At 44.8% G+C, this 25,973-nt stretch overlaps 1 protein-coding gene across 3 annotated transcripts in view; it reads left to right on the top strand.

Moving 5' to 3' along the window:
- Positions 1-25,973, top strand: part of LOC111855424 (neurexin-2-like) — a 589,098-nt gene that overhangs the window by 251,261 nt on the left and 311,864 nt on the right. For all 3 annotated transcript variants that reach the window (XM_072706252.1, XM_023834418.2, XM_072706253.1), the window contains 2 exons: positions 12,946-13,247; positions 25,591-25,614. In XM_072706252.1, coding sequence (XP_072562353.1) covers positions 12,946-13,247; positions 25,591-25,614 — 326 coding nt within the window. The remainder of the gene's footprint in view (positions 1-12,945; positions 13,248-25,590; positions 25,615-25,973) is intronic.

Here is a 25,973-nt window from a genome sequence, read left to right as displayed (position 1 = left end):
GTGACTCAAGCCATGGAAATACTGTACATGGATGTGTGAGGGAGCCCACAGGGTGTGCTTGTTGTTTCTGGGGGGGGGCTGCCCCCCCTCCAGTGTAGTAACTATTTGTGGGCAGCATGGGGCAAACGCGTGGTTTGAGTGGTGGTAAACAGTGCCCCTGCCCAAGCCCCCCCTTACCCCCTTACCATTTCCCTGACACACTCCAGTATCCCAGAATGCTTCAGTGAGGAGCGCAGCGGTGCTGTCGCACCTGCAGTGATGAATCACATCCACTGTAAACGCTCCAAACAAGATTTCATCATGAAAAATGGTCAAGAATAATTACCTGTGCACTTTGCACATTGCACTTTGATTATCCTGTAATCAGTCTGTTTCATTTAATCGTTTGGCATTACACAGTCGCATGCTGCGGAACGATATTTTCAAGTTTCCTTCATTCGCAGCTAAAAAGAAATAATTAATTTAACTTGAAGTCGCGAGATTTGCCAAACACTACAAATATATTCAAAGGAACAAAATGAAAAAACATCCCCTGCCAATACAATCTCTATATATAGGCTACTTCATTCCCTATCTGTTTTTCAACAACCGACTTTGTGTAAAAAGGGTCTCAGCCACAGGGCGTAAATTTAATAAAATATAGATATTTCTCAGCGAAAGGGAGTGCAGACATACAAGCAGGAGAATGAAATGGAGAGACATGAAAAGAGGAGAGTGCTCATGCGAGCTCTCCGGAGAGCATGACTTTACAATTACCGGTGCAGGGACGTGCTAATTAAATCCCGTTCGTAGCGGCGAGCGGTCGGCACGGACCCCGCTGCTGCCTGTAGCGGGAGGAGCGCGGCCCTCTGCCCGCAGGGATCCCGGCGGCTGCGCGGCTGTCTGCTTCCTCCACATGCTGACGATTTCTGCGCTCTCTCTATGAAACATCGTATGACTTCGCGACCATTCGATTATTTAAATCGTGTGTGACTGAAGTTGATCTGGACCTTAATGCTTTTTGCGGACTTTTTAAACGGCCTCTGGTTTCCAGAGAGGGTGTGAAGAACAGGAGTACAGGAGCGACCTCTGACATGCCCGTTTTAACCCCCATACCCAAGTAACTGCAGATCATAACACCGATTTATACAGTGAGCTACCTTTGTACTAATGCTACATTTATTAGTCCGTTTTATTACAAAGGTAATAATCCCACCGTTACTGGGCTTTTCCTCGTTGTAACTTAGTCCATTCTATCAGTACTGTACGCTTACATGAATTAACCCGTACTGTATGTACTGCCTATAAACAACAGGTATAATGAAATGTAATTGGGTAAAATATTAGCATACCTGACAATAACTATGCTCCAGAAGCTATGATGGAATATTCCCTGTTTATGTTTGATGAGATTTAATACATAAGATTAAAGTAACTCCGTCAGTCCCTACAGGACAGGCATGCAGCCATGAAGCCTGTTGCGCGCGTGCGCACACGCACACAGGGGGGTGATAGGCTCCAACAGCCCAAGACTCTCAGAAAAAAATATGTAGCTTTGCTTGTCACTTGGGCTGTACCCTTGTTTAATGTACAGAAATGGTCTCTGAGGAACATCCCAAAGGTACAAACAGCATTAATGTACCATCAATGGTACAGAAATGTTCCTCGATCAGAATCTATTTTTGTACCTTAATAGGTACATTTACCTACAGCTAGGGTACAATTGGCAGACCCTTGAAGGTACAGCCCCAGTGACAAGCGAAGGTACAGATTTTTACCCTTTTTCCTGAGTTTGCGTTAGCCGCGGAGGGTGGCAAATATAAGCAGGGCAAAAATACATTTTGCAATAATCCAGTGGTAGATTTTTTTTTACAAAGAATGAAGAAAATGTGTTTTTAAATGACAATAAAATGTTAGCAATCAGTTATTTCAGAGTTGCTTGTTTCTTAATTTAACTCCTCTGCAATGGACGCGCAGCGTCTGACCCCCACGATATTGCACTGGATGGATGGTTAGAATGCTGATCATATATATATATATCATTTTAAATAAATGTAGATGAGGCTTTGAGTGCCGCATACATATGTAAAAGGTACTTCATAATTTGTTTTCCTTATGAATTTCGAAATGAAATGCGATCACCCTTGATGCATTTATAATTTCCAGCGTCAGTGAAATACATTTTCAAATTGAGAGTTATCTATTACAACTTAACCATTTATTGGTCATGAATTATTCAATCGCTAACTGCATATGAGTCCAGGCAGCTGATATATTTGGGGGGGTGTAAACCGCACGGCGCGACGGAAGTGTTAAGCGATCGTTTAATGAACGGCGTGAAATAAAGAGGAAGCAGGCGCGGGGTGCACGGGCAGACAGCTGACGCCATCGTAGTGCTTTGTGGATGAAAAACGCGGTGCGGGGAGGGGCAGAAGATGGGCTGGAGATGGGCATTTCGGGCGGGGGGCAGGGGGGAGGAGAGGAAAGGGAAACGGGATGAGGAATGACGGCGAGCGTGGAGCGAGCTTCGCAGCGGCCGCTTAATTTATGCGCTCGCCCGCGGTGCGGAGCTGTCGCCGGAGATCAGCCTTCCCGTATCTGCCTTGCCTGTGGTGAGAGGCTGGGAAAGTCACTTTCAAGCCCCGAACAGATAATGGTTTCTTAGTGGGGGAGCCAGTGAGGATTAGAGTGCGACAGGGAGCAGAAGAGCGCGCCGGGAGGGGCGGAGGTCGGGCGCGCGCCTGCCAGCGCAAATATGCAAAGTGCTGAAAATCTCAGGCATTTGTTAAAGCAGCATTCAAGCCAAAGGACTCAGAAACCTACACGCAAGGCAGGGCACCGCTACTTCATGTTCCACATTAAACAGACTTAAGATGATCGTCTTCAGTTAGACTTAACCTTGCGGTCACTGAGCCGCATATTATACCGCTGATATGATTTTACCCTTCGTTGAGCTGCTTAACCCAAATTACTTCAGGAACATCAATCCATAATAAATATTATGCAGTATGCAAGACACAGAACTGCAAGCCTAATAAATCCCATGTCTGCGGTTTCTCTGTCTGCTTCAGCATAATCAATCCCGTCAATGAATGCGGTGGTGAGCTCGCTGGTTTAAATTCATACCATATCTATACGACCTGCGCACCGGTGTGTTTTTATTTAAGATACTGGATATTATAAACATGAAGCATTATCTTTTGACATTTAGCATCCTCTATAAAAATCAAAAGTAGGCTATTTATTTGTTATATATTAGCTAATTTTTACGCACAAATTAGTAATACACTCCCTTGACTATTCAAGGGACGACAGAGTATTATAATTAATAATACTGATGTAATAAAAAATATTGCGTTACATGATCTCATGGTGACTCAGGGGGTGACACTGTTGCCTGAAATCGGGGGGGGGTTGGATCTCATCCCTACTCTGTGCGGCATGGACTCGCATGCAGGAGAACCGGCGTCTTTAAAAGTTTAACTTGTGTGCCCTTCGACGGCCGACTGGCCCCCTGTCCGCGCTCCAGATAGACCCCCCCATGAATTCATGCTTCAATTATGATGAAATGTAAATGTTTTATTCAAAGGTTTAAAGTCCAAAATTACGTGTTACATGTTAGAATACGATCCTGTCTTATTTGTGACAGCAGAACTGTCTTCCTGCGCCTGATGCGGGGATTTCTTCGTGTTTACAAACCGCGTGGGGGTGCGGGCGCGGTCTTCCATCCGCCCTCCCCGCCGCCCCCCCAGCACAGCTGCTATTCTCTATATCTTTCTGTCTTTCCTGTCGCAGAATTCACTTTTGAATATAAAACAACCTTGCTACACCCCCGCATGATTGCAGATCATTTTATGTGATTCAGCCTCATTTTTCTTATGTCATTTTTATTTTATCCGACAGAGGTGGTTTCCGAGATAAGCGGCCTCCTTATTTCTCCGGCGATGACGTTTCCATCACCTCAGGATGGTTTTGTGCATCCAGGAGTGAAATTGAAATGTGTTTTTAGCTATTGAACAAACAGGGAAAATCCTGAATTAGGGCTGTATGTAACTGGAATTATGTGCTTTTTCTGCACCTGTATATTTACTTGTTGAAGCTGTACATTTTTGGGCTGTCATGCCCCTTTAAAACATGGCGCTGTCTGACTTCCAGCCCGGATTGGCCGCTGTCATATCCTCTAGGGTTACAGCCCTGAATTAATTCCCTGTTTCAGCGCGCCTGCCACAGAAGCGTTTGATAATGCTGCAGTATGCTGCTCCCCAAGTTATTTTTTCAGGGTCAGTAATGCTCAGGATTGTGCCGTTACTCATCCAGGCATCAGTGATCCTCATTCCCTAGTTTTCGGTTTTTATGTTAGATTATAGAAATATTACCGGGAAAGCGGAGCACAGTCAACAGATGCGCTCATTTGATTTTCATCTTTTTTTTTTTTTGTTTCGTTCACAGCTTTGTAGAGGCATCTAAATAGTAAAGGGAAGCAGGTATGAGGAAAGAATATTCTGCACACGTTTGGGATCTGAATTTGATTTAATTCTCAGGCAGTCTTACTTGCAGAAACATTATAGCTGGGGATTAAGGAGTTCAGAGAATCAGGTCTTTAACATTTCCCCGGGGCCGTGGCCCGAGGCATTCTCCAAGACCCGGCAGACTACAAAAACCTTAAACACACACACACTTTGGGAGCCCTTCTTACAAACCAGTTTAATTCCCATTTACCACTATATTGAGAAGAGTGTTCAGTACTAGTGAGCCTGGTTTATTATCATGCCAATATGATTATTCAGCTGGGCTGGGTATGAAGCTGACTGTACACAGGGTCGGAACAGGCGGTGTGAGGTGGAGACACTCCGTGTGAGGTGGAGACACTCCGTGTGAGGTGGAGACACTCTGTGTGAGGAGGTTGCACACCGTGTGAGGTGGAGACACTCTGTGTGAGATTGTGACACTCTGTGTGAGGTGGAGACACTCTGTGTGAGGAGGTTGTGACACTCTATGTGAGGTTGTGACACTCTGTATGAGGAGGTTGTGACACTCTGTGAGGAGGTTATGACACTCCATGTGAGGAGGTGGAGACACTCTGTATGAGGAGGTTGTGACACTGTGTGTGAGGTGGTGAGTGTGTCCTGCTCTGAGTTGGAGGACAGGACGTGTGTGTCAAACTTCAGACGGTCAGATGGTGGAAAAGAGGTCACAGGATGGGCTTGTTAAAAGCAGGTCTTTGGCCCCTGCATGTCTGGAGAAGAAACAAAGACAAAGCATACAAGAAGACATTTTAATTGGAAACCTCATCTTTATCACAAAATTAAGGTTTGTCCTATGGCTGGGGTGTAGGTGTGTGTTGGGGGGGGGGGTTGGTGTATGTGTGTTTGTGGTCATATATATATATATATATATATATATACACACACACACACACACACACACACACACACACACACACACACACACACTATATATATATATATATATATATATATATATATACAACATTTTGGGGACATTTCTAATAACCTCTTTTGACCTTGTGAGGACATTTTTTCAGTCCCCACAAGGGAAATTTATGAAAAAATCTGTGACTGCAATCAAATAACTAAAAATACCAAAAGTCTTCTATTTTCTTTGGTTACTTACGGCTAAGGCTGGGTAGGGGTTAGGGTCGTCATTGATTGGATTTGAGTAGAATGAATGAAGAGTCCCTACAAAGTTGTTTATAGTTGTTTCTGGAATTTGAATTAAGTTATTTGTCGTTTTATTCCTACATGGGTTCCTTATGATTTGTCATGGAGAGAGTAATGTATCCTAAAACAGCACCTGGCCGCTCAGAATGAGCAGTGCTGACCCCCGATACTGACTGTGTCTCTGTTTACTTAGTAATATCAGCAGTAAGTAAGCAGTTTGTAACTGTAATTAACTGGTGAAGTACAATTTAGTCATTGTATGAAAGCCAAACGTTTTTATTCAAACATCTGTTTCATCCCCTTGACCAACAAATGTAACCTTACATGTATGTTTATCTGGGATATTTTATGGTTGGCTGCCTTTGAGATCATATATGATTGTTTCATTGAAATATCAGCATTAACATTTTAATAGGACATACATATAAGCATCAGGGATTTCACCAGTAATCTGAGGTGTTTGGTGAATGACATTGTTTACTGCACAAGACCTACATACAGCGTCGCCGCATGCCAGCACATGTGACACACGTGGAGCGCGAGGGATCATGCGTGTGGGCTGACGGCGGCGGGCGGCCTAATCACCGAGCGCTTAAAACGCTGTTTCCCTGGCAACCAGGAGCAGAAGCATTTCTCCCCTGAAAAGGTTCAAAATAAAGGAAACATTAATTTCAGTACCTTACGGCTGTCATTCCGTCTAATGGTGTAGCCTAATAAGATAATGTGAAATAATGTGACTGCAGTTCTGCCTCTCTGAGGTCGTACATGAGCTGTCTGCCGAGTAAGACGAGCACACCCCCCCCCCCCCCCCCCCCCCCCCCCCCCCCGCCGACTTTGGCCAATAAGGAGCAGCTACAATGCAGCCTTCTCTCTGCTTTGTTCATTCACATACCATTATGAGTCCAAAAGCTCGGTACTGGTGCAATTCACCAAGGACCAAGCTGGCCAATTAGAAGGCGCGCTTACTGTAGGACACCTATTCTGTAAACCAATAACGAAGAACTCCAATTAAAATTAGAGCAATTTAAATGATCTGTCTTTCGTCCGGGTGACATAGAAAGATGAATGGATGGATGGATAGATAGATCTAGATACCCTCTAAGTTCAGTAAACTGTCTTTCTTGAAGACAGAAAGCCAGCTGACACTGGATAAACCCATTAGAGCAGGGGTGGCCGATCGTGTCCGCAAAGGGCCGGTGTGTGTGCAGGTTTTTGGGATAACCTGTAGGTCAGCTGTTCAAACCCAGGTGTGAGGACCCTTCAGCCAATCAGTCCTCTAATTACTAATCTAATTATATTCCAAATGGCTCTTTCTGGATACGACCGCCCACCCCTGCATTAGATGATATAGGTGGCCGCCTAGGGCGGCATCTTCTGAGGGGGCGCTGACTTAGCCAGCTCATTTCGCTTTGTCTCAGACAGGGGGCGCCGGCGGTGCAGCTCACCGGGTCTCTGCGTCGCCTTCGGTCAGTGCCGGTTACCAGCGGTATAACAAGCCTGCATGCTTCGTGCAGTGCGGACGTTTCACTGCCCGGTATCTGCACATTTCATTTAAAATGATGTTTCTAGAAGGTTTGATACTAAGCAGACTGGCAAGCTGTTTACAACGGATTCTCATAAATCTCCTGCACAAAGAAATAAGGTCTGACTGAGGCAGGCCGATTACGGCGGAGACAGAGTGCAGTGGGCCGGCGTCTGTGCCCTCTCCTTGTTTGGCCAGCCTTATCTGACATGTCGCGTATTTAAACATTAAGCACTTTCTGACGCGGGGCAGGTGTCTGACTGAACCTGAGCCACGAAGACCTCCTCCGCGTCAGAGGTAGTAACAAAACGTGAAACGAGGACCGCAGAGGGGCCGCTGCCTATTCGTACATGTGCATGGTGCTCAACATCACAGGAACTTACCGGAACAAAAATATATATATAAAAATTGCACTTAATAAATAAAATTGCTTATTACTTATTGTGTTTTTTCATAAGAATTTCTGCCAGTAAGTGAAGCTTTTGTTATTAGACCACAGAAAAGGTATCAGCGGAATAAATGATATTTGGGGTCTTATAAACGGTCGAAAACACATTAATCGTGTCCTGCCCTCCCCCCACAGTGCAGATGTGGTAATGAGTGCAGATGTGGTAATGAGTGCAGATGTGGTAATGATTATTGTGATGTCATTGCTCTGCAAGAAAGGGGTTTGGATGAAACGGGGTCCGTGTGGAGGACAGGGTTAAAAGGATAACCCAGCTGCATGTGTATATAGCGCTTGGTCTGCTGCCTGACGGACTTTTCCTCTTTTGACCAGTTGATCTCGGGAGTGGTCTGGGCCAGCAGGACTGGACATCACTGACCCGAGGTACACAGCGCGCAGTCGACCGGGCCGGACTTACATGTCGGGTTAAACAACGGTAACCGTGGACTGGATCCTAGATCAGAGTGAGGTTAGGCAGGCAGCACACAGAATCCAGGACCGAGCAGACCGAACCAATCCATCAGAACCAAGAAACCCATCCAAAAGCCAGGACAGAGCAGACCACACCAATCTATCAGAACCAGGAAACCCATCCGAATGCCAGGACAGAGCAGACCACACCAATCTACAGTATCAGAACCAGGAAACCCATCCGAAAGCCAGGACAGAGCAGACCACACCAATCTATCAGAACCAGGAAACCCATCCGAAAGCCAGGACAGAGCAGACCACACCAATCTATCAGAACCAGGAAACCCATCCGAATGCCAGGACAGAGCCCAAATGCCAAGGCAAACTAGCCATGTGACTGAAACCAAGATGGAGCAAAGAAGTACCCCCCCCCCCCAGCATCAGTCTAAATTGATCTATAGATTGATTAACTGCAGGTTTGATTGGTTGTTGAACAGATCTATTGGGAGGTGGACAAGCCAACTGTGCTGATAATCCATGAAATAGAACCCACACTACACCTGAAATCCAGTATGAATGGTGGATTGTTCTGGTCTGCAGAGAGCAGACACACAGCAGTGCAAGCGTCCCTCTGTTCTGCTGTGGAGAGCCGTGTTCCCTCTGTTCTGCTGTGGAGAGCCATGTTCCCTCTGTTCTGCTGTGGAGAGCCGTGTTCCCTCTGTTCTGCTGTGGAGAGCCGTGTTTTTTCATTTCCTTCGCCTTAAGTCTCTTCGGTTCCAGCTCATTCAGCGTCTGTTTTTACAGTTTGGATTTCATTTAAATTAAATTGTGCTGGGGGGTTTGGGAAGGGGGGAGGCTGGAGCATTCTCCTGAAAGTGTTTTCTTCGAAGCTTAATTCACAGCTGTTTATCAAGCTAAAAGATGGACCTCATGGTACATGATTAGCCTGAGGGCCGACATGGGGAATATCAATATTCAGACCCTCGCTGCGCACTGCGATTCCTTGCCACTCCTCGTAATGCCAGACTTATTCTCAGGGCTCGTTTAATGGGTCTGAAGACACGTTTATTTATTAATTTTTTCCTGTCTTGAGTAAGTGGAATGAAAATGGTAACTGACTCAATTTAGTGGATGCTGGTAAGTCCCATAACTGCTATTTCAACGCTTGCCCTCTAGGGGGCTGAGCAGTTAAAGGGCCGAATGTGTAACCAGAAGGTCGTGTGCTCAAGTCTTTACGTCGGTGAGACAATAAATGCGTAAACCTGTACATTAGTGTATTACTGGTTATAATACATTTTATTGCAATAATCAAAAGTCATCATGCACAGAGGCTTCAAGGACCAGCGACTGTGTGCATGTATATTTTATCATTACATCACCATAGATTAAATCAGTACAATGTGACCTGTTTAGAAAAGTACCTCTTTTAATTGCCGTAATTTACAATAATTATTTCGCAGTGAGAAGCTTCAGTGAAAGAGAATCTGATGTCAGCTTCACACAAAGACTTTTCACGCTTTTGTCTTGGGTTTTCTTCTCTGGCTGAGCTGCAGACACATTCTCGTGAAATTTGGGAGTGATACTTGAGGGGGGAAAAAAAGGCTTTTATCTTTCACCGAAAAAAAAAAAAAAGTTATTCATTTTTACCTGTCCAGTTTCTGATTTCTGTGCTCTGCTGTGCGTAATCAGTTACAGACCTTGGGTATGACGAATACAGGTTTTCCAGACCATAGATACAGAGTCCTGCATGTAGTAAAAATGCTGAGGATTTCATTATAAAACCCCTGAATTGAAAATACACGGTGGGGGGGGGGGGGGCTTCAGGGGCAGAAGGTGTGAATTGTTCTCTTAAATTAAATAGATTTGTGAGGCTGTGCGCTTTAATATTAACACGCTACTGTCGGAAACATCGGTAATGGAAGCTCAGTAGCAGGCATCTGTGATATTTACAAAATAAAATAAAAAAACGGAAATTAAAATCCTACAAACATAATTTATCTGGTAAGGAAATAGATTTAGCGGTTTTACGGTGCACAGCAAGAGAAGCGGTTTATATTTTTGTTTGTGTGTGCGTGAAGTGGCTGGATTTTACAGTCGCATGTCATGCATTAGCAGATGTTATTACTGTGAAAAACAGTGAGGCTTCCTTCAGATGTTTCCCACAGGCTTCCGCCAAAACAGGCCCTGAAAAAGCAAACGCAGGCTAGAGACTCCTTTACGCAAACATATGGAAATGTTGCTTTAGCTGTAACGAAGCACCCCATCAGTAGACAGAGGAAGGAGACAGTATCTCTGGTCTACAGAATCCCTCACAACTTCCAAGAAACATTTAGAGACCCAATTTATCCAGGAGCACATCAACCAACCTCATCCTGACACTAATCTTCGCCGACTCTAACCCTAAACCTAACCCTAACCCTAACCTCATCCTGACACTAATCTTCGCCGACTCTAACCCTAAACCTAACCCTAACCTCATCCTGACGCTGATCCTCACTGACTCCCTTTATTGATTGCTCTGTTGAAATGGTTTTACTTGGCACTAATGGATGCTCTGTTCTTGCATTAGTTGCACTAGATCCTTCTTGGTGGTATCCATCTCGGTACTATAGCTTTTCTGAGCCCAAATTGAGTCCTCAGCAGCTGGATGCTTATCATCTGCCTTTTGCATCACATTGCTCTGGACAAAGGTGTCCAATAATCGTAAAAGTAAAATTACCCTCAGAACCATTTTGACTTTTCGGTAACCCAAAATAGTTTTACTCACAGGGTAGAAACGTCGGTGATTGCGGTGAAATTTCCCGTAAATATTTGCCTGACCTTGGGAGGAGTTCTTCCATCATTGTCCCCTGTCAGACAGTACTTGATTTTAGAAGTCATTCCATTCATTGACTTCAAAGGTTAACCAGAAATTTAAACAGCAATGGAGAGTCTTTGGTTTGCATGCCGCCTGCGTTTAAAACAGTAGCACACTTTGCCGCAAGTTGAGAAAGTTGGTCATTCTGCCGGACGACTGCTGCTCTAAGGTCAACAACTACTCACTCATGTTGAATGGCACGCGACAGAGTTGCCGTGGCGACCTCTTCGAGCTGCCTTTGTGTTTGACATCATCAGCTAAGGGACTGTAAGAAGCCTGTTTACAAGAGATTTCTCTGAATCTTTTGTTCTGTGCCTGATGATGATTTGCATGAGCTAACAGTCCTTGCATGTCTAATTGTGAGCAACAATAATGGGGCTTTATTGGGCATTTCGGTCACCGTCGTCCCCACTACAGCTCTCCTATCAGTTTTGAATTCTCTGTTATAAAACTGTTCTCTTTTTTTTATGATGTAAATTCTCTCGATTGACTTTTTTTTGAGACTAGTAAGATGTGAATGCACGGTCTGGGACCTCACTGCCTTTCAATTAATTATCTGCAAATGAACGCTGAGTCCTTCTTCTGGGTGAAATGGTGAGCCTTTGACCGAAATCTGTTAAATAACTGCCTGGAATTGGGTTCGGTCAAGGCTGCAGACAACTGATATCTGCATCTCTTATTAATTTCAGTTAATTTGTTTATACATCATTTTTAACAGTTTTTTTTTTTTTTTTTTTTGGATTCCCGTCCATTTCGGTCTGTTGGTTCCAAATCTTTTCTTGGTGCACATTTTTTCTCTATAACATGGCTTGAGATGGTGCTGGGGTGTAGGGCGGGGTCAGATGATCGGTATTAGTCTATTGATACATCCACCTTTCGCTGGTTCCCTGTTCCCGTTTCATCTCTCTGGTAACCCGAGAGAATCCCTGTGTCATACAGGTCCGTTCGCTGTGCCCAGTAGAGACGGTTTCTCATTTGGGATGGGGAGAGAGACTTACAGTATCAAAGCCACGTGATAAGCTTCTGAGAGCCCCGTATTCAGGGGGGTTGCTGAGCAGCCGGCTGGACGTGCAGCATTTGGGGTTTCCAAATGAAACATCTAAGTAGACTTTGGCCGATTGCGTCAAGGATACTCGTTTTTGTCCAAGACATCGGCATGTGCTTTAAAGCATGAATGCACTCTTTGCACTGCGATTTATTTCCCAGCGTCGGAAATATACACTTCTCTGCCATGAATCCCTAAGTTAGGGATCGTTATCGGCATGTAAATATAACAGAAGGTTTCCACAGTTGTGAAAATCATATTGGCGCTATCACCTTTGGATATACAAGTAAAATGAATGAAGTCTTCCCCATGCCCCTTCAACGAAAAGCGACTTTATCTAAAGGATGTAGTCCGAACACTGTCATGGACTAGATGGAATTATATCAGATGTTTTTATGGGCCATTGCACCAGATTTTTGATGGACATACTGATAAATACAATGTAATTTTCGCTACATTAACTGCAGGATTGATGAGGCAAACACTTTTGGCCAGCTACACTGGGAAGGCCACGAAAGTGAAAATAAATTGAATTAAATTGAACCAACCCAGCCAAACTATTAAGAGCCCATTGCTTAATTGATGGTGCTAAAAGGTTTTGTTTCTATTAAATTAGATTATGTGAAATTTTGCTTTTAATCATCTTTAGTATGGTGCTGTAGGAATTGCTAATTGTCACAAAACTGTGGGAAATGGTAGCAGTAGATAGTGTTTGCATGATGTGTTTTAACTGCTGGCAAAATAACCTGGAAAGACGGAAGGATGAATCGGTCTAGGTCAGGGCTCTTCAAATCTGGACCTCGATTCCAAATCCAGGCCGTGTTTTCAGTTCTCCCAGGTAGTTAGTTTAATAATTACTGATTCTGATTGGTCAGAGGCTTCACACCTGGCTCACAGGTAAAGGAAGGCTGGAAAACCAGCAGGACTCGGACCTCGAGGACCGTGATTTGAATAATAGGGGTCTAGGTGATGTTTTCGCTGAATCCCTCTGTCATCATCTTTCAGGGAAGGAGGAATCGGTGGCCACCTTCAAAGGCAACGAGTTCTTCTGCTACGACCTGTCACTGACGCCCATCCAGAGCAGCACGGACGAGATCACGCTCTCCTTCCGCACGCTGCAGCGCAACGGGCTCATGCTGCACACGGGCAAGTCGGCCGACTACGTCAACCTGTCACTGAAGAACGGCGCCGTCTGGCTCGTCATCAACCTGGGCTCGGGCGCCTTCGAGGCGCTGGTGGAGCCCGTCAACGGCAAGTTCAACGACAACGGCTGGCATGATGTCCGCGTCACTCGCAACCTGCGCCAGGTACCGGAACCGGCCTACCGCTTGTCTCCGTACCGCTCGCCGCTCTTTCTCTGCTCTCCCACAGGTTGCTGAGGTGGCGCACTGCTTCCCCTTTCTGTTGGGTAGCCTTTCTTTGCTGCCATGACCTCTACGACCTCCTTCATTACCATAAATATCTATATAAATGTGCAGGTATTGAGGTGCCCAAGTTGACCTTGTTAAATTATCTTAACGATGCATCCTATGCTTTTCATCAAAAAATTAACATTAACAGATTAGTAGTAGTAGTAGTGATGATGGTACTAGTAATATTTTGAATAACATTTTGACTTTTAAACTGAGTGCTTTAAGCAGAATTTTAATGAATGATTGTTCTGGATGCTTAGTCAGCATAATGGGTGTAATGCACTCTCTGAGGCCTTCTCTGCATTGTAAGCAAATGACATGCATCAGAATATTATTTTCTTCCCACAAAGAACAATCCCGTCGCCCTCGACGAGGCCTTCAAAGAACGAGGCCTGCTGAATGTTGACACAGACTCTGTCTTTGAAAGATCAGAGCTAAAGCTTCTTCAAAGCGATCTTGTGGAAATGTTTGAGCGAGCGGATGATGATGGCATCAAAGCAGGCATAATTCCTGCTCAGGGTCTCGTGCTCTGAGGTCAACTTGGGTCACCCAATGGCGTGCCACTGGAAAGTCATGCCACCTGAAACCACCCCAGAATCAGAGATGTGGGCGCGCACAAACACATTCCGGAAACAGGGACGGCTATATTAAGGTTCTCCAAAGAAATCTACCTTCTTAACAATCAGTAACATAGATTCATATAAAGGATTCACCAAAGATGACGTGTTTTTCATCATTAATATTTTAGGCTGTGGTCTCAGTATAAGTGAAATGGCCCATGAGATTTTTGTTTACGTGTTTGCGTAATTGGCTTATTCACCATCCACCAATTGTTCACTTTTCTCTGTCAATGTTTACTTATGTCAGTCCAAGTCAGCCAACCACTGAAATTAAGGTTGAATAGTGTAACTGAGTATCTTCCTATAGTGAAGGGTCTTCCGGAGTTAAAACACAAACATTTCAGTAACTAATTATCGTGAATTCATAGCTTCAGTAGGCTTCAGATCATGTGAATGTTTCTTATTCTTAATTTCTACTATTTCCATATCTAATATTCCAGCATTCTAGGTGAGAATTAGAAAGGAACAGAAGAATGGAATTGGACGATTAAGACCCTGTTTTAAGCTGCAGTCTACATCCCATTTGTGGCCATGCATTCTGACGTCCTGTGCCCCAGTATAACAGGCAGGAAATCACCAGGTTTCCATTACGTTACATATGTTAGTCTGTACAGAAATCCCAGAAAGATCCTATTGCGCTGCCTTATTAGTCTGAATGTGTCCCTCGGCCTAGATATCAGCCATGAAACGATGCCAGAGTACCATTGACATCAACTTTTATTAGTGCCGTACCCAATGTACAGTATATACGCTTTTAATTATTGGCAGTGCTGATGTGGAAGTAAGGTCTTGAAAAGAAAAAGTCTTGTATAAGTCAAGCACTAATGCCGTCAGTTAGCATCGATTTGTGAAGCCGACTGACGTCCCATGTTTGTGTCATCCCAAATCTTGGAAGTAGCACTGGAAATAACTGTGGCCCTTTCAGAATTGCCCCAAATCTTTGGTGTCGGTCCCCACGTTTATGTCTGGCTTGGCACCCGATTTGAATGTGTATCCTGAACACATTCCAGGCACACGGGCCATCCAGACACGGAAGTCATTACCCTTTCGGAATATCGTCCTCCCGACAGGCCAGATGAACTGCTGCTCAGACGTCAGGCAGTGGAAACTGCGGCGGAGAGCGTCGTATGGATTACCCAGCCCCCGGCGGCGACACAGACTGCGCAGATCACACGTTTTAAATGAGCTTTTTTATGATCCTGGAGCCCTTTGTTCTCTGCTACTTCTCTGGAATAGCATGAAGAAGCACAGGGTCGAAATAGCAGGGTTTTGATGGCAGATGAAACATGTGCTTTTGTTTAATGTACACTGGCAGTGGGGCTGCTCCCATTGATGTGACGTAAAGTAAATACCACCCCCTGCTGTCACCTCCGCGCTCTGCGGGTTGGCTTTCACTGCCTTTTTGTGCGTGGAGCAGTCTTCGGGGCAGAAGAGGGGAGGGTCTTTGAGGTCTTAGATGAGCTACCGGAGGCATATTGAACTTGCTGAAGCTGTCGTGTTGGTTAGACTCGAGTTGCCCTCTCTGACACAGCGGTACGGAGTAATTTGCGGTTCTCCACTGAGAGCCGCTTCTCTGGTTTTTCCGGTGTCTCTTCCCCAAGAGTTGTTACCGGTGATAGGAATCTGGCCCCAGCTTGGTCTTCGGCGTAATCTACTTAGACTTTATTTTGAGGAGACATTTCTCGCTGCCAGAAATTCGTAGAGGACGCCCTTGCGTCTTTCAAGCTGATAATCGACCAGTCTGTTGGCTTAGCGATACTGACTATTCTGGCTAAATCAATACTGATAAGTATTGGGCTGATCTTCTACATAAATCTCATACATAATCTTCTATACCGTTATTAGAATTTGCTCACTTATCAAAATTTAATTTTAAATGTGTGTCGTTTTTAATATAATTGAAAGAAATTGCAGTTTAAAAAGCTGAGGGATGTGGTGGCTCAGCAGGTTAGGACCCTGTGCTTGTGACTGGAAGGCTATCGGTTCAAATCCCAGAACCAGCAGACTGATGCCGCGATTGGGCCTCAGGGCGGGGCCCCATAACCCCCAGCTCCAGGGGCCCTGCTTGCTGGCCAACCCCGCACTGTGGCCCCCAAGCTTGCTCTCACCTCTGTGTGTGTCTCACAAAAAGCAAGACAGTGTAGTTGCCAATTCCCCCGTAAGGAACGATAAAGTGTCATTATTCTGTTCTGCAGGCACCATCCTGCATGTAGATATGTATCTCTACTATTAATGAGTTATACATTTAATGCTATTAAAGTACTTAAAATCATTTAAATACATTTTTGTCAAGTCAATTGTAGGAAAGGGTTACACACCACCGCTGACATGGATCTCTTAAGGACTAAAACCTGTCTTCTGTTCTGTATGTTACAGTATAATCCCTTTGTTTCAAGCCCCAGGCCCAATAATTCTCTTTCACTGTCTCTCGCAGTGAAGTCACTGGGCTCCATGTCTCGCAGTTAATGTTTACTGTAGCCGTGCCACTTTTACTAAATCCAGGCGAGTGTATTGTGAAGTTTCACTGTTTTGACTGAATAGACTTCCAGATGTACTCTAATGCATTTTTACTGCGGTGATAAACGGCTTATTTTCTCTGTCTTAACTTGTTCCTTTTTTTATTTAAAAATTTAAATATCAGGGATATAAGGAAAATCCCTACCGGTTGGTTAGACCTCTTGAAAAACGGGAACAGACAGCAGATCCGAGAACTGCCGATTCGTTACAGTGCGATGGAGCCACAGCGCCAGGCAGCCGCTGCTAAGATGCCCATCGCTGGGCCCCAAACGGGAGCCGCTGGCTGTAGCCACTGAGGGAAGGAGGGGCTAACTGGCTGGGACATCTCAGCTGCCCACTGTGCCCATGTGGCGCGAATCGGCAGTTCCCAAGCGGGGGCTGCGGCCCACTAGGGCGCCTCAGGGATGATTCGTGGAGGGGGCACGCGATTTGTTTGTAAAGCGTAGAAAAAATTACGACATGCTAAAGCTAAGCCTGGGCATAATTTAGATACCACGGTATGTATTTTCAAAATGAGATACAGTAAAACCTCGGATTGCGAGCATAATTCATTCCGGAAACGTGCTCGTAATCCAAAGCACTCGTGTATCAAAGCGAATTTTCCCATAATAAAGCTAAATTCGGTTAGCGGCGTCTCCGGGGGAAGCTGACGGAGGGGAAAGGCCAGGATTCATTGTTACTCGGTTCATTTCGTATTGATACTTAAAAATAATATCTGTTTTATGTTGTTGAAGGCTAATACCTTAAAATGAGGGTCTTTTCAGTTAAGTGCACATTTAATGGTTGTCAGGCTACTGACATTAGAGCCTTTTGCCAAATAGACTTAAGATTTAGATTTTTTTGTTCATAAACATTCACCTTCTGTTTTGAAAGTGATGTCATTAACTGAGAAAAATATAGTGTTGGAGGACTCTGGAGAGAGGCTGCCTTTGAGTCGTGTTCGAAAGAAATGACATTGTTTGGCAATGCAGCCAAATTAAAATGCATTCATATTAATAAACACTGGCAATTTTTGTCATAATTGCAGGATGCATACAAGAGAAACAATATCATAACCTGTGCGGTGGGGGAGAGGAGGGGGAGGGGGGGGGGGGGCAAGCATGTTTTCCTGGACACACAGGGTGCTTGGATAAAATAGGGTTGAGGACCACTGGCTTAAATCATTCATCGGTCACAAGCTGTGAGAGACCTAAAAGTGTCTCTATGTGTCTCTAAAGTGTCAAATGTTAAGGATAATTTTTTAGTACTTCTGATTTAAAAAAAAAAAAAAAAAGATTTTATTCAACTGCATTATAAATCTTTTTTCAGCTTTATTTTAATGGGGTTAGTAGCCAACAATTGCAAAAAGATGACAGTTGCTAGACTGTGTGTGTGTGTGCATGTTCATATTTAGGTACAATAACTACAAAAAGTTCTATGTAACCTGTTGTTTGATAAGGCATGCATGCCTTTATGCTGTGGAACTGTGTGTAGTTAATAATTTTAATGTGGAAAATACCAGGCTCATAGAAAACCTTTGGGTTGACTTTAACCTTAGGAATCATATGAATATGCAAAAGAAAAAGAAAAATAACATTTGCATTGAAGAGATCTTAACAATGTGCAAACACCCAAAGATAAAACCTAAAGCTGCAGTCAGACGTTGAGCGGTGAAGCCTGCTTGCTCCACCAAGTGGTGAGAAGGGTTAGGGAGACATTTCTGAAGCAGAGGGAAGCCTCCTCCGAGACGGGGGTGTCCGTTTGACCTTCCTGCAACGACCGCCGGGCATCCCAAAGAGCGTGTGCTCGGCCGTGGGCTGCGACGTTGGCGCTGCCATGATGCAGCAGTGACCATGGTAACCTGGCTGAGCTTTTGGGGAGCGGTTGTCATAGGGCAAGACTGCTTACCTATCAGGGAGTGAGATAATGTGTCTGTGAGGGAGTGAGATACTGTGTGTGCACTGTAAGGGAGTGAGATACTGTGTGTGCACTTTAAGGGAGTGAGATACTGTGTGTGCACTGTAAGGGAGTGAGATACTGTGTGTGCACTGTAAGGGAGTGAGATACTGTGTGTGCACTGTAAGGGAGTGAGATACTGTGTGTGCACTTTAAGGGAGTGAGATACTGTGTGTGCACTTTAAGGGAGTGAGATACTGTGTGTGCACTGTAAGGGAGTGAGATACTGTGTGTGCACTTTAAGGGAGTGAGATACTGTGTGTGCACTGTAAGGGAGTGAGATACTGTGTGTGCACTGTACGGGAGTGAGATACTGTGTGTGCACTGTAAGGGGAGGGATACAATATATGTGCTGTGTAACGGCGTGAGCTATTGTATGTGTGCTGTGTAAGGGAGTGAGTTAATGTGTGTGCAGAGTAAGGGAGTGAGCTAGGAGAATGTAAGCATTGGTGTAGTAGTAGTTCAGCAAACAGACGTGCACACGGAAGCTCACAGTTCTGCAGAGGAGCCTGGCCTTGGAAATGTACTTAATGCAAACGGCTCCTGTAATATCTGGCGGTTCTGCGCCAGTGGGCCGTACTCCGGAGCGGGGCCCTGCAACGTTTCCTTAACCTGTTTCCATAACCTGTGTGCCCCAGTGGCTACAGCTGCCAGTGTCCCGACACGGATGCTTGGAGCCATTTAACTGAGGCCCAAAAAAGACGAGAAAGGAAGTACAGAGATATAAACTTTACCGTGTTAATTAAAGCTTAATTAATGAGCTCAGCACAATTAAGACAATAAAGACTATTTGTCATAAACGATTTCTAGGATGTATATGTATCTGTTTTATTTCACCTTTACACAGATGTCTGCTCTAACACAGAAGCAAAGCGCACCTTCTAATGTGTCTATGTGAAATAAATTCATTAACAGCTTTCTGAATGTCTGCAGGGATTGTCGCAAGTCCCGTTACATCGAGGTCACTGCTCAGGTCTGTCTTTCTCATCGAAATTTACGCCACCTACTGGTGTAGATGGTCACGCACCTCGGAACACCAAGAGTACGGTCTGTAATCAAGGTTCAGTCTATTTACGGAGTGTTCCCAGCTCCGCCTGATTCCCGGCAACCCAGCTATCGAGTTTTTCCAATCAAGGTCGGCACAGAGTTACCATCCTGAATGGTGAGATCGAGGCTCGTAGCGCTTAGAACTCCTGTCTGGGGGCACATGGATGGATTTAGGAGCCGCTAATTCAGCACATGCTTACAGGTGGCGAATCAGAAGCAGCTAATTTAAATGAAACATGCAAGAAGCATTAAGCCAAGTAAAATGACAGTGATATGCATGTGGCGTGGAGGTCAGTGGAAACGCACAAACAGGCAGCCGGGTCATGGAAGATGTAAGATGAATGAGGAATAACTATCAGGTAGTTACACAGTGCTGTAGTGCAGTGTTTCCCAACCCAGTGCAGACTCCCAGACGGTCCACATTTTTGCTCCCTCCCAGCTCTCGTGGACTGTCGGGGGGTGCCAGCGGAATGGTTTACGCTGTAGCGTATTGTATTATTGAAATACTGTATGGGTATCACACAGTGATTAACGCTCTGACATGGTACCTGTATATATAAAATCAAATAATGGTACGTTTGAGTGTGCATGTGTGTGGTGAACCAGCAGGGGGCAGAATACTAGTCCAGGGCAGGTTTTGGGTGAGTGCCCTAGTTGTCGTAGTGAGTAATGAGCAGCTCCGGACTGACGGGTGACTGACAGTGTCAGCTGGGCTGATATGCAGGTGTTACCTGTAGCTTTGTCTGTGCAGGTAGCGAAGGGTGAATGTCAGGGGAGATTCAGCCAAAGCCAGAAAGAAGGGCTCTGGTCAGATTTACACTTTCACTGCCTGGTCCTTGTTTGTGTTCGTCCTGTGTGTGGCGCTGTCGAGTAGCTGGAGCGAATCTGAACACAAAGCGAGGTTTTATGCCGTTATAGGTCAACCTTTCAGGTGCTAAGACAGGATGTCAGAAATTCTTGGCACATGATGATTGGCTGATGACCTTCAGCTGACCTCAGTCATGGAGAAACGGCCGCCTGGCGCGCTGACTGATACCTGAAGCCGCCTCTGCCTGCTGCCTTCGAATCGCTTAGCTGCTTCAGCACAGCGGCACAGATGCCCAGCTCACAGTGCGATAAGCCCAGCAGGCGAAATTAGCCAACGGCAATTAAACATCCAGACCAGAGGGAGGCGCTGCTGAATCTGGTGCCAGATGCACAAGCGGCCTGTCACTGCCTGCGATGTTGCTGACGCGCGGTGCGATTCGCTCGGGTTTCTCCGACCGGCAACACGCCAGTCACACCTACCGCTGGGCTCGTTTCCCCCAAGGCCTCGAGTGCCTAAAGCGCTGAAATGAGCTACGGCGATAACGAAACGCCAGAAATTCAAGATCTCCTGTGGTCGCCGTGGAAAGCAGATTGACCTTTTATCTGTTAAGGCTAAGAGGAGAGCTTTGGTTCAGTGCACTTTCACCTGCAGCAGATGCAGTGCGGCCCGGGTCACGGATGTGGTTCCCCAATTAAACGATCTCTCCCCACCGGCATCGCTCAAATGTCACCTAGCAACAACAACCGCTGAGATCCATCTGGCGCTGTGGTACTTGGCAACAGAATGACCCTTCAGTTACACAAATTAGTGCAATAATGTCAACAAAACAAATGTCAGCCCTACCCGTGTGTCACCGATACTCTTAGTGCAGATGTTCCCTTCCTGTACTGTAAGGTTGTAGTTCCCCAGGCGCTTTCACCAGAACAGGCAAGTTGGTTCCTTCGCACAAGGAGAGCCGTGGTTCTTGTTTTTATTCCGAAATATGAAGTAGCAAATTTATCTGTTTATCAATATCTGAATTTATCAAGGATCATTTTTTCATTTCTCATTATGCAAGTGAGTTACACAAGTGCAATGAAATTTAGTAACAGCCTCTACATTCATAACATACATTTGTAATGTAACAGTCAAACATAGTATAACAAAATAAATGTCATGTATGGTTATTGCGCTCAGTTATCTAAAAATAAGAGAGCATTGCACTGTTGATGCGAACTACTATAATAGTAGTGCAGTTTATCAGGAGAAGATATTTATGACATAAATGATTTCTCCTATATATTTTGCATGCTATATTTACCCAGGTTTGGTCATCTAAGATGGGATATAATGTGTGGGCCCCTTTAAGCATCATGGTGATGTGCATGCGTGTGACCTGCGGTTAGAGGTGAGGATGTGATGCATGGGCCCCTTTAAGCACCACGGTGATGTGCATGCGTGTGACCTGCGGTTAGAGGTACGGATGTGATGCATGGGCCCCTTTAAGCACCACGGTGATGTGCATGCGTGTGACCTGCGGTTAGAGGTGAGGATGTGATGCATGGGCCCCTTTAAGCACCACGGTGATGTGCATGCGTGTGACCTGCGGTTAGAGGTACGGATGTGATGCATGGGCCCCTTTAAGCACCACGGTGATGTGCATGCGTGTGACCTGCGGTTAGAGGTACGGATGTGATGCATGGGCCCCTTTAAGCACCACGGTGATGTGCATGCGTGTGACCTGCGGTTAGAGGTACGGATGTGATGCATGGGCCCCTTTAAGCATCATGGTGATGTGCATGCGACCTGTGGTTAGAGGTGAGGATGTGATACATGGGCCCCTTTAAGCACCACGGTGATGTGCATGCGTGTGACCTGCGGTTAGAGGTACGGATGTGATGCATGGGCCCCTTTAAGCACCACGGTGATGTGCATGCGTGTGACCTGCGGTTAGAGGTGAGGATGTGATGCATGGGCCCCTTTAAGCACCACGGTGATGTGCATGCGTGTGACCTGCGGTTAGAGGTACGGATGTGATGCATGGGCCCCTTTAAGCACCACGGTGATGTGCATGCGTGTGAAGGCTGGCGTGTCACAGCGTGTGTTGACATGCATTTCCATGTCCTGTGTTTGAAGGAGTTATGTTTTCTATTCTGGGTGTGCGTTTAGGGCTTGGGAATGCCTATTGAAGTGTCAGTTTGAATTCTGCCAGCTATCAATCTTCTGGCAGAGCCAGAAATATTCATTAAAGCACATTTACTGCTTGACGACATTTATTTATTAATTTATTTTGGTTTTTGCCTCAAAAACCCCAGTATCCACGGTAACAAGGAGAAAAGTAACGCGTTATTAGGAAAATAAAGTAGATTCATAAACAGAGAAAGATAGCAACAACATTGCCTTCGAGTACTGTAATAGAAACAATGATAATTTTCTGCCAGATTGAACTTCCTTATTCCAGGGGTCTCCAACTCCGGTCCTGGAGAGCTACTATCCAGTAGGTTTTCTGTCCCACTTGGCTTCTGAGCCACACCTGCTCCTGGTATTTACCTGAGAACAGCTGTGACTCATCAGAAGTCGGGTATGATGGAAAACCTACTGGACGGTAGCTCTCCAGGACCAGAGTTGGAGACCCCTGCCTTATTCTATATTATGTTCAAGGTCTCAGTTTTGATGTTACATCACTTAAGATGTGACCCAAACAGTCAGACATTTTGTATCGGTGATGAATTTGCACCTAGCAGTGAGCGCAAAGCATCAGAGCAGCTCGTTACTATTTTCGTGTGACCACCATTTGCCTGCTCTAATTGAAACAGTGGTTATTTTATTAATTAAATATGCTAATTAACCAGCATGTTACCCAGATCTACACTTCCCGTGCTTCTGAATTCTTTATCCCATTCTCTGTTTCCTGTAGTTTACTTGTCAGGAAAAAAAATCCCGCGATCTGTAGCCTGACCTTAGGTGACAAACTCGAGTTCTACAAACATCCAAACTAGGGATGGGTTCAGTTGGCTTTTGAAGTCTGTGTGAGTGTGTGTGTGTGTGTGTGTGTGTGTGTGTGTGTGTGTGTGTGAGTGTGTGTGTGTGTGGGGGGGGGGGTGGTCTTGAGCCCGTTTACATGATGAGCCCCCCCCAGCTCTAGCTGAGTCATCACCTGCATATTCTGCTTGTCACCATGCAGTGCTTTATTCTCTACGCCCCTTTGAACAGGCATATGTTTGTGCGCGCCCCACCAACAAAAAGTTTTATTTATCGCCGTTTCTATGACGTCTAACACCTTTCTCTCCCCCTCCCCCCTTCTGATCCTCTTTAAAATGTATTTTCTTTCACATGAAATTTATTTTTCAGTGAATAAAAGATGTTCGGAGTTCACACTGGGCTCTTCCCATTAATAACAGATGCTTTACGGAAATCCAAGTCAGCCTACCAGTCTGGATGTCTTTTGGCCTGCCACCGCTCTCCTTTCCTCTCCTTTGTTATAAATTCATCCTTCATTCAGTCAGTTAATTTATTTTTTATGCCAGTAATATCAACAATTATGATTTGTCTGCCAAAGTTTTCTATTTATTTACAGTCATGGAGAACACAGCCATCTGTAATCTTCCAGAGGGCTGTTTTTTTTTGTTTGTTTTTTTTTTGCTTAAGTCTCATAGTTTCCCACTGCTTGCTTTTAATAAACTATTTCCTGTGATTCTGGCTAAAACTACAAGCTCCTTGAAAACTGACCCTTCCCAACCTGTCGGATGCAAATAAGGCTTGGATTTCCTTGTGATAAGTGAGGCTGCCATCCTCTCGTGAGGGAAATGCTCAGCAGCCCGCATTCTCTACACATGCCGATTGTTACGCTTTTGACCTAATTTAACAAAATTTTGCTTTGAGAGATGTCAGCTCCAATTCCGAGAAATGTAAGTCACCTCACAGCAATCGCTTTCACTTCATGGTGGAAGACACCTCTGGTATTACATGTCGGAAATTGTTTCTGCAATTTCTCGTGTCATAGCGGGCGATCCCGGCCGAAATCATCTGCTCTGAAAGGCATCACCAGAAGAATACATTCTGCAAAAATTGTCGCTTCAATTATAACCTATGAAATTCCTGCATATCATCAATGCTAAGCTGATGAAATGGCTATTCAATGAGAAGCAGTAGCTTTAGCCACCAGCTGAACTGTGCCCTATTTATGCCATATCTGTGCCATTAATCTTCCGTGATTGGTTTGCTACCCGGGGGGAAATGACATCACAGTCCTGAGGACAAACACATAGGTGGCACAGCATGCTAAGCTAACTGTGAACTGTGGCCCTTGATGAAGCATACGTGTATGGCTGATGTCCTTCTAACCCCTCTCTCTCTCTCTCTCTCTCTCTCTCTCTCTCCTTCTCGATTTCCATCTGCCGTCCTTTTCCCTTCCGCAGTTTGTCTCTAGCCCGTCTGCGTGCCGCGCTGCACGGTGTTGCGGTTGTCACTCCTAGCGCAGCGCATTACTGCCAGAAGCAGCTATGATGGCTGTTCGTTGATTTGCTTGCCAGTGAAAAAAGGAAAAAAAAAAACTGCCCCTTTGGATGTGACCTCACAGATTACAGCTCAGCGTACTGCTTGAAATATTAAGACACTAAACATTTTGTTGGATAAAGAGCCTCTGGCCTTGCTAATTGCTGAAGGATTGCCTCCCTAACTTCCTATTAGCCCTCTCAGCAGTTTCACTGTCAGATCCAGTCTATTCTAATAACTATTTCTACGCTCCTGCACCTGTCTGGGTCTCTCCATGTTTTCTTCAATACACTGTTAGCCCCCCCGCCCCACCCAACCCTAACCCCCCCTCTATGTGAAAATTGATTTGCTAACTCTTGTGTCTTTTTACTAACATTCTCCAGAAGCCTCGATATTTTTTTCCTTTTCTGTACAATTTCCTTTCTCTTTTTTTATTTACTAAGAAAATATATATATATATATATCTTTATATCAACTAACACTGTCTCATTCACGGAATGTGAGCCATCATCTGTTGATTTCCAACTTAACTTGAGTACTAACAGAGAGCAGCATCGATTTTAGCATTTTTACACCCCTTGATTCGTATATATGTATATTTGCCAGTTCTTTCTTTATTTCTTTATTTGGATTGTTTGTATTATTTGGAACTTTAAAAAAAAACAACAACTGCCTTTTAATTTAATCATATGAAAGAAATGATTGGAATGACATTCTATTGCGTATTCACCAGCTAACTTGTTAATGGGACAAAAACAATAGATTTAATTATTTTCTCAGGTGTCCTTTATTGAGTTCAAGGTTTGTCCTTCTTTCCCCCCCTGTTTTCTCCCCCAAGCACGCAGGCATCGGACACGCTATGGTAAACAAACTGCATTATATGGTAGATATCATTCTAATTGTCTAGCTTGGTTTGCCCTGGACTTTACTTTCCTCTTTCCATTTTGTTTGCTTTTAACATGCAAAAAAACCCCCAAAAAAAGACAAAGTAAAACAAACCCCAACAACAAATACTTCAAATCAGTCAAAGAAGGTGGGGAAAATATTGTGATTAGTTCCCCTTCGGACCCCAGTGTAGCCTTTCCAGCCGGGACACCGACGTCCTTAAATATGAAACTCCTCCTCAAACAACAAATAGGACACACGTTACGAAAAATTAGCTTCGTAATCAAACTGTAGTAGAAACACTTAATTCTTCCCTATTTTATTTACTTTTGTTTG

Source organism: Paramormyrops kingsleyae, chromosome 24 (assembly GCF_048594095.1).
Source record: "Paramormyrops kingsleyae isolate MSU_618 chromosome 24, PKINGS_0.4, whole genome shotgun sequence".
In the NCBI taxonomy this organism is placed as follows: Eukaryota; Metazoa; Chordata; class Actinopteri; order Osteoglossiformes; family Mormyridae; genus Paramormyrops; species Paramormyrops kingsleyae.
Note: the sequence above shows the minus strand (reverse complement) of the source record. Positions and strands in the feature narration are given on the sequence as shown.